This window comes from Enoplosus armatus, chromosome 4 (assembly GCF_043641665.1).
Source record: "Enoplosus armatus isolate fEnoArm2 chromosome 4, fEnoArm2.hap1, whole genome shotgun sequence".
Taxonomy (NCBI): Eukaryota; Metazoa; Chordata; class Actinopteri; order Centrarchiformes; family Enoplosidae; genus Enoplosus; species Enoplosus armatus.
In genome coordinates, this window is record NC_092183.1 from 14,518,627 (window position 1) to 14,530,159 (window position 11,533).

Below are 11,533 nucleotides of genomic sequence, written 5' to 3' on the forward strand. Positions count from 1 at the left end.
ATGTATACTTTAAAATCTACTTCAAACGTCAAGTAACTTCCAGTGCCAGTTTGTTAATTGTGGTCTTAGTACAATTTCTCTTTAGTTCAATTGTTTTATTATTTTGTCCATTTTGCTCTTCTCATAGTGGCTAGCATAGGTCACCATTGCTATTTCAGGGTTTCCTGCAGTAGTGGAGGTGCCACCCGTTCTAGTGAAAACTAAATTGATCATAAGACCACCTCGGCTGAACCATTTTCTTGGGCTTTTACTTACTTGTTTTTGAAAATCTCATCTAACATCTTATCAACAAAATAATAACATTAACTCTGAGTAAAAAAGGTATCACAGTTTTTCATACTTTCCTGAGCGTCCAACCCTTCAGTATGCAGTTTGGCCTGTTGGGTGATTACTGCCGGCTGCGTCTCATGTATCTTATTTGTACGTCCTCCTTCCTCATGTGACCTGGACATTGATCAGGTCCGCCATCATTAAAGGACATGTCAATCCTCTTAATGCTGCTTGAATAAGCAAGAAAAACATGCAAGTGAGGAAAGAAATGATACAAATGATATACATGAGATGCACCTATGTAGAGCCGAAATAAAAGCCTGAATGCTACTGATGAACCGCTGGCAGTAACACACCAAGATATGCTGTAATGCGCCAGCAAAGGCAGGGAAGAAGACTCAGAATCAGAATCAGAAATACTTGAAATATTGATCCCCGGGCGGAAATTATACAGTACTGGTGCTCCCATTCAAGAGTAGAAAGTAGCATAAATTTAGAAATAAAAGTATGTACAAAAATATAAGAAAAGAAATCGAAAATAAAAAATATACACATTTACAATATTTAAGTGAAAAATAAAAGATATACAATAGCAATGTATATGTATGTATATATATATGTATGTATTGCACTATTGTGTATGAATATACATGTATTGCACTGACATTCAAAGAATAAATAATAATGAGGTAGTAGAAGCAGGTCCAGAGTGTCAGTGACACTCAGAGGGAGGAGTTGAACAGTTTGATGGCGACAGGCAGGAATGATTTCCTGTGGCGCTGAGCTGTTCATTTGGGAGGAATGAGTCTCCCACTGAAGCTGCTCTTTTGCCTGATCAGTACATTATGGAGAGGATGTGAGACATTGTCCAAGATGACCCGCAGCTTGGACAGCATCCTCCTCTCTGACGCCACCGAGTCTAGCTCCACCCCCACAACGTCACTGGCTTTGCGGATCAGTTTGTTTAGTCTGTTGGAGTCTGCCACCCTCAGCCTGCTGCCCCAGCATGCAGCAGCATAGAGGATAGCACTGGCCACCACAGACTCAGAGAACATCCCCAGCATAGTCCGGCAGATGTTGAAGGACCTCAGCCGCCTCAGAAAATAGAGACGGCTCTGGCCCTTCTTGTAGAGGGCATCAATGTTCACCGCCCAGTCCAGTTTATTGTCAATGTGAACTCCCAGGTACTTGCAATCCTCTACAACGTCCACACTGACCCCCTGAATGGAACAGGGGTCATTGGCGCTTGGTCCTCCTCAGATCCACAGTCAAGACTGTGAGCTTGTAAACAATGCTGAATTTAAAGTATGTAAAAATTGTCTTTGCAAATGTTTTATGAGGAAGGAAATATATTCCACACATTTGTGAGGCCTCAGCAATACACTCTAATCTAAACACAACTTTCTGCATGTCCATATATATATAGTAACTTTTATTTGTTTACAAGAAAACTCCACCTTTACCAACTCTTTACCAACCAACTAACCTTTAAGACTTCTTTTTCCATTTGTACGAGACTCCTGACTACCTGCAGGACATGCAGCTCATTCAGAACATTTTGTCATGGTGTTTATTCCAGGGCCGCTCTGCTCTGCTCAGAAGGTGCCACCTTGCCTTGTCCAAGGCCGACACCCTTGGCTCTGATCCTGCCAGAGCTGCCGTCTCTGTGGATTCGGGGGATGGCGGGGCCGCTCAGCCTGACAGCGATGCAGCGTTCCCCCTATCTGAGCTCTCACACCTGTTTGAGAAGGAGGATGGCTCCCCGTCAACTCAGGATACGAGTCAGGATTCAGCCCTGGAGCTGGTTCAGCCCGGCCAGCCCGCGGACAGCAGACAGAACCTTCGGATGAAGTTCCAGGGTGCTTTCAAGAAGGGCATTTCCAACCCTATGGACCTATTGGAATCCACCATATACGACTCAAATGTGGTTCCAGGCCCTAAGAAAGCGCCCATGGACTCGCTCTTTGACTACGGCACCTACAGGAACACTAGCAACCAGAAGCGACGCAGGAAGAAGCTCCCAAGAGGGTGAGAAGGGCCCTCACTGTCTCTAAACAACAATTCATGTGTGTTTTCAAGATTAGACTTCTTAGTTTTAGGGGTTTACTTTTTCTGTCTTAACAGTAGCAAACCTAGACTGGATTTCTTTCCAGGGACAAAAGGGCTGGTTTGGAAAAATGTCATAAAAAGCGAAAACCTCCTACAACTGCCACTCTGTAGACAGAGGTGTGCCACATGAGGAAGTATGTATACACACACACACACACAAACACACACACACTGTGGTCCAGGCAGTCCCTCATTCAGCCCATTCACTGATCTAACAGAGAGCATGTTGTTAGTCTCTCTGCAGCAGTTGAGGTAATATTTAGGCTGCTGCCTGTTCCTGGCTGCGGTACCTGTCCCCTAAACACAGAGGCCTATTTAGTGGAGCACCCGAGGGTGTGGGTCATTTCTTTAAAGATGGTTTGTGCATCAAACACCCATTAAATTCTTAATTTTCTGTCAATGAAATATAACAATTATCCATGGATTCAAAGGGAAATCCAGATTTTGCTGTAATCAGTTTGTTACAGTGACTGTGTGACATCACGTCATGTTTTTGTGTCTCCTCAGTAAAACTGAGACGTCCTGTGATGATGGCCAAAACTCAGACCCACCAAAAGTAATGAAAATATTCAACCGCTCGCTCCTCTTCGACTTTGTGTCACATGCTGACTCGGAGGCCCTCGAGGGCCTGTTGGAGTACCTGCAAAGTCACGAAAAGAGATTAACTGATGAGGAGTTCAGAGGTGAGACTGAAGGTTCACTCATATCAGATATCTGCGTATTGCTTTTTTTCCTGTCTAAACCAACCACTGACTAAGAACAGCTAAGGAAATTCATCTTTATCGACTGTTTTACCATGACCTTTTGTATTTCCCTGCTCCTCCTCTCTCTCTGCTGTTTTTGGCTCAGAGGATGTGAGAGGCAAAAGGTGAAGTGAGGTCAGAGTCTTTGTCCCACCAGAGGCAGGCCCAAGGAAAGCTTCCTGTGTATGTCTGAGAAGTTTTTTCAGGCTTATAACAAGAAGCAGTGAGAAATCACAGCAAACTGTCAACTCCTGCAGAGAGTTAAACAGGGCTTTACAGTCTTTTTTTAACAACTGAGAGACTAAATATAGTCTTTTACAGTACTGTGTATCTGTCTTATGAACCCCAAATACTTATTCATTGTTTGCATGACAGAATTCCCAAAGCATTGATATCTTCTTTCAGTACTCATTCCCAGTACACTGAGAGGAACACATTTCAGTGACAATAGAAAATGGATAAATGGATAAAATAGCTAAATGGAACAGATAAACAGATGAAATTGTAGCTAAAAGTAATGGATAAGTGCTTCTGCCATTAGCAGTACAAATGCAAACTTGACCAAACCAGCTTTAAACGCTGCCAATCAAATCAATCATTTTTTTTTCAAATCATCAATTGTTGAAAAAATGATTCTGACAATATCCACTTTAATATGGTTCATAGTGTTAAATAACATTGAGTTTAAAAGTAATTCAAATGAACACACTTGAAACATGATTGGTAGCGTTGATGAAGGTGTACTTTTTTTCTTTAATTTTTCTACCAGAGCTGTCCACGGGTAAAACATGTCTGCCCAAAGCCCTGCTGAACCTTTACGGGGGGCAGAACGTCACCATCCCGCTGCTGGTGGACATAGCAGAGAAGACCGGAAACCTCAGAGAGTTCATAAATACGCCCTTCAGGGACGTCTACTACAGAGGTATGGAAATAACCCAATAATGATAACATGCAGTCACATAAAGCTAATTTGTAAATGAAACAGAGTTGTTTAAAGAAACAAGGGTCTCCCACTGAGTTGAAGCTGGCAGAGACGGTGTGTTGTTGAGAGTTACTGTAGCTTGCCTGGCTGGTGGGTGAGGCCCAGTTATGAGGAACAGGACTGTATTTACAGCATTTATGGGACTACACAGAGACTATTTAGAGCTGAGAAGATCCAGGCCTCATTTGTTTGGCTTTCATCCCTTACATTATCGTCAAAATAGTGAAGGAAGAATCATACCTTCACAAAAACTAGGTTTCAAGAACACCTTGTAACACGAAACATGGTGCTGCTCTTCATGGGTTTCTCCATGATTGCTTGATTTGCCCATTCACGTAGTCTCTGTACTTTTGTAAGTATGGTAGTCATTTTCAAATGAAAATGTTTCTTTTGCTCGAGCAGGAAACACTTTTTATGTGACAACATAAAAATGCTCAGTTTCTGTAGGTTTTGACCCCATAGAAACAACCTACACATAAATGTAGCCCTAACCCCTCATAATTGGGCATCAGTTTCTCAAAAGAAAAAAATCCTGAAGACAAATGCCCAGAGTGAAACGGAGAATGATGATGATGTCAACATACTGTAATTAACTCCATACGGCTCAATTTAGTAATTATCTCTTGGAGAACACATTCTTTCAGCAGATATTTTTAATTGAACACAGAACACAAAGCAGCAGTTTGGACCACTAATAACAGTTGAAATGTTTCTGTATTGTTGTGTTGTCTTGCGTCGTCAGGCCAGACGGCGCTCCACATTGCTATAGAGCGACGCTGTAAGCAATATGTGGAGCTGCTGGTGGAGAAGGGAGCTGATGTTCACGCCCAGGCGAGGGGACGCTTCTTCCAGCCCAGAGATGAGGGGGGCTACTTCTACTTTGGTAATGTCAGCACATAACTCTAATCTGGAAACAATAGAGTTCAGTGTGCTTCTGTATTTCTGTTTTTAGCGAACCTTATGCTCCTTAGGTGATAGTACACTGTAGGCAGACGGTCATACTAAGAGTTCTGCAAAACTGTGTCTGTATTTTTCTGGCTCATATGGTGGTTATGATGTGGTGTGTCTGTGGTTTCTATGACTTCGCTGGTCACTCTTTCAATTTCCACACTGGCTTTGACTTTCTGTGTTACTCACAAGTGGTTATTCTGTCTTTTACGACACAGAGTTGACATCAATGGTTTGCGATTTGTGCTACAGCAGCTGCCAAGATTAAATAGTTAATGCGTTGTACATGGTCCTGGCAAAGAAATCTTCGTTCGTAAGGAAGTGACTTAGACCCCACCCTTTCACTTTTTAATGTGGCTGGTTTTGGCAAACACAGTCAAGATACTGCTGTGGTCCAGAGGTGAAGTCCACCTTAAGCCCACATGTTTTTTGAAACGAATCGTACGAGAAACCGTCATCAGTGGTGCTCCAAAAACACATGAAAAGACAAGCATTATGTCATATGTTCAAGAGGCTGTCCAGTGAAAAGGTGTCTGTGTTCAGCAGTGAAGAAAAGTAAACATCCTCTGTTGACCCTCCTCTGGGAAGGAGGGACTGACCTGCAGGAGAGGATAAATAAATCACAGCCTGTAAACTAAACCCAACACTGCCCTCTGCTGGCATCTGTTAAGGCTCAACCTCCTACATGACAGTATGTGGCACCCAGAAAAAAGTATGTTTTTATTTATAACGGTGTGTCCTTCTGCATATAATTATAGCAGATATAATTGATTTTAATGTTGCTCTCCAAACACACTGAAAGAAAGGTAGGAATGGTTTGTTATGGACTCTGTTTTATTTTCTACCCAACCCAATTTTAAGAATTGTTTATTTCATTACATTCATGCGTTATATTCCTCACTCATCACAGAGGAGATGATTTCTATTTGCACTTAGCACGGTTGTCATTCCCAAATCCCAGCGTGTCCAGGCACAGTGTGAGTAATTTGCCGCGGAGCTTTGCAGTGAGGTGAACAGGAACCTGGCAGGGCTGATGGCTAATGGGATTTAGACTCACGCTAACACTCTGCATGCACCCGTGCAAATCCATGAAGAGGAGCGTTTCTATGTGAGGTGACAAAGTAATCTGTCACCCATGGCAACGGCTCATTTTCAGCAGCTGCTTTTGGCACTCTGGCCCCATTGCGCCCCTCCCTAAAACAACTGCTAATTGTGCTGTTTTCATAGCAGGGATTTAAGTCAAATCTTTGATCCATGTTTAGTGTGCTTTGCAAAAACATACAGATGCCAGCTACAGTTCTTAATTAACCCTCCTGTTGATTGCTTATTTTTAATCTGAAACACAGTTCCTTTAATCTCCTGTGAATTCATTATGAAGTGAGTGCTCTCTCTCTCTCTGCCCAGGTGAGCTGCCTCTCTCACTGGCTGCATGCACTAACCAGCCTGACATAGTGCACTACCTGACTGAGAATCCACACAAGAAGGCCGATCTGCGGCGCCAGGATTCACGTGGAAACACGGTGCTGCACGCCCTAGTGCACATCGCGGACAACACCAAGGACAACACACGTTTCCTCACAAAGATGTATGACGTGCTGCTAATCAAGAGTGCCAAGCTCTACCCCGACTGCAGCCTGGAGACAGTGCTCAACAACGATGGCATGTCACCTCTCATGATGGCCGCCAAGCTGGGCAAGATAGGGGTAGGGATTATGATACATCAATGTGTCAAGCAGCATCAGTGAAATAAAAGACGTTTTCATCGTCACATTTCTACAGGCCGTAATATTATTAATACCAAAGTCAAAGCTTCTCCATCTTCCTCCAGGTTTTTCAGCACATTATCCGACGTGAAATCAAAGATGAGGAAGTGCGTCATCTGTCACGTAAATTTAAGGACTGGGCTTATGGGCCAGTGTACTCCTCCCTCTATGATCTGTCTTCACTGGATACCTGTGGAGAGGAACCGTCAGTGCTGGAAATCCTCGTCTACAACAGTCGCAATGAGGTGAATAAGAACATTTTGTTTATTTGTCATTCCAGCTTTACAAAAATGAAATATCGTTTCTCTCAAGATCAAAGTAGAAAGTTGAGAGCAACAAAATACCAGGCATAACATAAAAACCTGAGTGCAATAAAAGATTGTGTGTGTGTACAAAGATAAGGATGCCTTTACTGTATTTCATTTTTATTGCATTATATATCAGTGTCATGTTTCTGGTCCTGTTGTCAGAACCGCCATGAGATGCTGGCAGTGGAGCCCATCAATGAGCTGTTGAGGGCCAAATGGCAAAAGTTTGCTGCTGTCACCTTTTACATCAGCGTGGTTTCCTACCTCACCACCATGATCATCTTCACCTTAGTGGCTTATTACCACCCAACACAGGGAACGGTGGGTGTGAATTTACTGAAAATGATGTAGACACATTCTCACAGCGTGGCCAGATTGCATTAGAACTGATCAATGATTCATGATGGGAAGTTTATGAATGCACCCATGCAGCACTGCATTATGCCACATGAACATATTTTTACCATAGCAGGTATCTAATTTTGTATATATGCTCTGGGTTTTTTATGTAGCCCACATGTACATTAGATAGCTTAATACTGTTTGCATATGAAATGTTAGTGCATCATGTACCAGAGCAGCAAATCTTTATTCCAAATTTGTACTAATTTTAAAGTGACCATTTACTGCACTGTATTAAAGGAGGCAGATGAGAAGACTGATACCGCTCTCAAATCTGCACGCTGAATATGAAGCTGCCACCAGCAGCTGGTTAGCTTAGCATTGCATAAAGACCAGAAGCAGAGGGAAACAGCTAGCTAAAAATTATCCACCTACGAGCCCCTCTGCATTTGTATAATTAACACATTATATCTTTACATTTGTGCACGCAAACTGAAATGTAAAAATGACGAATTGTGGTTTCATGTGTTAACGTGCTAAACTGATGGACAGATATTAGATTGATGACAATCTTCTCATCTAACTGAAAATGACAATTTGGTCAACAGATATTTCTCCTTATAATATATATATATATATATATATATATATATATATCAGAATCAGAAATACTTTATTGATATATTTACTTTATTGTATGATATATAATTTATTATTGCAAAGACGTTCAGATTGAGTTGAATCAAAATGAAACTAATGTCATCGCCTGCCTTCCTTCCAGCCTCCGTACTCCTACACAACATCCACTGACTACCTGCGTATGGCGGGCGAGATTGTGACCTTGGCATCAGGAATCTTCTTCTTCCTCACCAATGTGAGTCAATACGCTCTAACGCCTCTTTATGGCGCCTCGTCTCCCAGTCTCTTGCATCAAGGTCAAACGTGTAACCTGTAATGTTGTTGTCATTATGGAAATGTTTCTCCTGCTCTTTGCAGATTAAAGACCTCTTCTTGAAGAAGTGCCCCGGGGTGAAGTCTTTATTTATTGATGGATCCTTTCAACTGCTGTAGTAAGTCTTCATCCTCCGTCTTCCTAACCTCTGCCAAAGCTCTTGCTGACTTTTTACTCGAGGCAAATTTTGCATCCTCTTAATTGAGTCATCTAATTAATTCCTCAACCTCCTCCATGGCATGTTTTTATAGTTTACATCTTTAATTAGACCCATGGTACAAACAAAGAGCACAGAATGTCGAGCACCTCTCTGAACCATGTTGATTTAAATCATTAGCAACATTGCTGTGATGTCTACATTCTGTTAAAAAAGCTAAAAAAAAAAAGCCTTTATGTATCACAGACTTTAGCCTTTGACAATCTTTTTCTCTGTCCTCTCTAGCTTTATCTACTCTGTACTGATTGTAGTCACTGCTGCTCTCTACCTGTCTGGCATTGAGGCCTATGTGTCTGTGATGGTGTTTGCACTTGTCCTGGGTTGGATGAACACTCTTTACTTCACCAGAGGCCTGAAGCTCACTGGCACCTACAGCATCATGATACAGAAGGTCGGATAAGGGAGAAAATGAACAGAAAATGAACCTTAAACATCACCATCCATGTGTCTTAACACACTTTTATTTTTGGCTCTCAGATTCTTTTCAAAGACCTTTTCAGATTCCTGCTGGTGTACGTGCTTTTCATGATTGGATATGCATCAGGTAGGTCACGGCCACCTAACTATACTACTACGGGTGTATATCAGCATTACTTGACTTGACATTTTGGGAAATACGTAACTTAAATATAAAGCTACAGCCAGGAGTAGCTAAATGCCTAACTGTTAACTTAAACAAATACTGTGTTTCCCCCTGTTTCCAGTCTTTCTATTATGCTAAGCTAACTGTACCCTGACTCCTAGCCTAGCTATATCCAAAGTGGTATCAATCTCCTCATCTAACTTTTGGCAAGAAAGCAAATAAGCGTATCCCAAAAAGTAAACTATTACCTTTAAGTGCTCACACATAATCCAACCTCCTCTGTTTCCGCCCCACAGCCCTGGTGTCCCTGCTGACTGTGTGTCCTCCACCGGGCACAGTGTGTGATGGGGGCTGCCCTACTTACCCCAACTGCAGGGACCCAGACACCTTCAGTACTTTCCTACTGGACCTCTTTAAGCTGACCATTGGGATGGGAGAACTGGACATGATCCACAGTGCACAGTATCCTGCAGTCTTCCTCATCCTGTTGGTGACCTACATCATCCTCACCTTTGTGCTGCTGCTGAACATGTTGATCGCTCTGATGGGGGAGACGGTGGGACAGGTGTCGAAGGAGAGCAAGAAGATCTGGAAGCTTCAGGTGAGCTGGAAGAAACTGTTTGTGGTGAGAAGTGTCAGTGAAATTTGATCAAATGCTTTAAAGGGTCGGTTCTCCCAAATTACGAAAACTAATTTTGTCTCATTGCCTCTTGTCGTATCTAGCCATGAAGATAGTTTTGGTTGAGTTTTTTCCAGTTTTGAGATATCCATCTCTGAGATGTCTGCATCCATCCCAACACATAGGAGGTGAAACACATTTTGTTTGTGATGGTTACAGAAAATTATATTTTCTTGCAACCATGCTAGCAGCTCTATGAGGCTCTACTTAGGCTCACTTTGAGCTAAACGCTAACATCAGCACGCTAACTTGCTCACAAGGACAATGCTAATGTGCTGATTTTAAGAGATCTAATATTTACCACGTTAACCGTCTCGGTTAAACATGTTAGCATGCTGACATTTGCCAACTAGCACTAAAGACAAAGTACAACTGAGACTGATAGCAAACACGTTCATTTTTTTCTCTGTATTTGGTCATAAACATAAAAGTATTGGACAAATGAAACAGATTTTGACCCAATGATGGTGCTGGATAAAAAGTTAAGGGATCACCAAAGTGATAAACCCTGAGGCCCACATGAATGATGTACCCATTTTCATGACAATCCACCTAGAAGTTGTTGAAAGTCATTTTGGGTGGAGGCAGAAATCTGAAAGACGGACATCTCACAACCTGGACAAATAAAACCAAAGCTATCTGCATAGTTACCACAAGGATTTTTTCTCGTTATTTTAGTGGCTTAAATACTCTGATTAAACATGTTTTCATATTGCATACTCCCAGTGGGCAACAACCATCTTGGACATCGAGCGCTCATTCCCAGTCTGCCTTCGCAAGTCTTTTCGAGCCGGGGAGATGGTGACTGTGGGGAAGAACTGTGACGGCACACCTGACCGACGCTGGTGCTTCAGGTATTTTGCATGAGCCATAATCGCAGTCATTCAGCAGCGCCAATGCCACTTCAATCCCAACGGGATTTTGTTATATCAGGGTGGATGAGGTGAACTGGTGCCACTGGAATCAGAACCTGGGGATAATCAACGAGGATCCAGGCAAGAATGAGACCTGCCAAGCCAATGGGTTGCAGCAGAGCGTCCGAGCCTTGAGGAGAGGTGAGATACTCACTGTGCTCTCATGAATAGATTCATTGACAAATAAGTACATCTTCACATGGACCACGCACTAACTTATTCATACAGATAAAAGAAAATCCTTCTTCTTTTTGTCCAGACCGCTGGTCCACAGTGGTCCCGCGGGTGGTGGAGTTAAATAAGGGTCCGCGGCCTCGTGATCTGGTGATAGAGATGGAGCCGCTGACGCCCAGGCACTGACGCCTGCAGATGACTTCTTAAAAGGAGACAGCAGAGAGCCATCAGCATCAATGAGATCACTCTGCAGGGGACGATTTGGCTAATAAGTGTACTAATTTGCACAAATCTCATGTGCCTTTTGTTCAGAGGAAGTATAGTAAATATTACAGTTCATTTAATAGGACAGAGCACACAGAGACACTGGATGTACAATGTCTTAAAGAATCACTGATCTGAAAAACACTAAAGTTAGAGTTAAAAACATTAACCCTGGGATAAAAATTAATGACACAGTGAACTGCAATTTGTTAATTTGTTTTTTACTTGTTACATAAGAATCCAAGACTTATTATAAAAATGTACTGTACCTCTGCTTTTCAGTTG

The 11,533-nt window shown here is 42.4% G+C and overlaps 1 protein-coding gene across 1 annotated transcript; it reads left to right on the forward strand.

Annotated features, from left to right (window-relative positions):
* The first annotated feature begins 1,807 nt into the window (after positions 1 to 1,807).
* trpv4 (transient receptor potential cation channel, subfamily V, member 4) lies at positions 1,808 to 11,291 on the forward strand. The gene is made up of 15 exons (XM_070903826.1): positions 1,808 to 2,298; positions 2,887 to 3,062; positions 3,892 to 4,044; positions 4,847 to 4,987; positions 6,457 to 6,755; positions 6,881 to 7,060; positions 7,286 to 7,444; positions 8,247 to 8,339; positions 8,462 to 8,535; positions 8,860 to 9,025; positions 9,112 to 9,178; positions 9,514 to 9,818; positions 10,623 to 10,750; positions 10,830 to 10,951; positions 11,070 to 11,291. Exons 1-15 carry the CDS (start codon positions 1,808 to 1,810, stop codon positions 11,168 to 11,170), a joined length of 2,655 nt encoding a protein of 884 aa, XP_070759927.1. The 3' UTR covers positions 11,171 to 11,291.
* The last annotated feature ends 242 nt before the right edge of the window (positions 11,292 to 11,533 follow it).

What these genes read in the sequence shown, in the direction of transcription:
- trpv4 (XM_070903826.1), top strand. Translation starts at nt 1,808, where the DNA reads ATGCAGCTCATTCAGAACATTTTGTCATGGTGTTTATTCCAGGGCCGC. An exon ending in AGGAAGAAGCTCCCAAGAGG is followed by an intron (nt 2,299 to 2,886) that starts GTGAGAAGGGCC and finishes GTGTCTCCTCAG; the next exon opens with TAAAACTGAGACGTCCTGTG. An exon ending in GGATCCTTTCAACTGCTGTA is followed by an intron (nt 8,536 to 8,859) that starts GTAAGTCTTCAT and finishes TGTCCTCTCTAG; the next exon opens with CTTTATCTACTCTGTACTGA.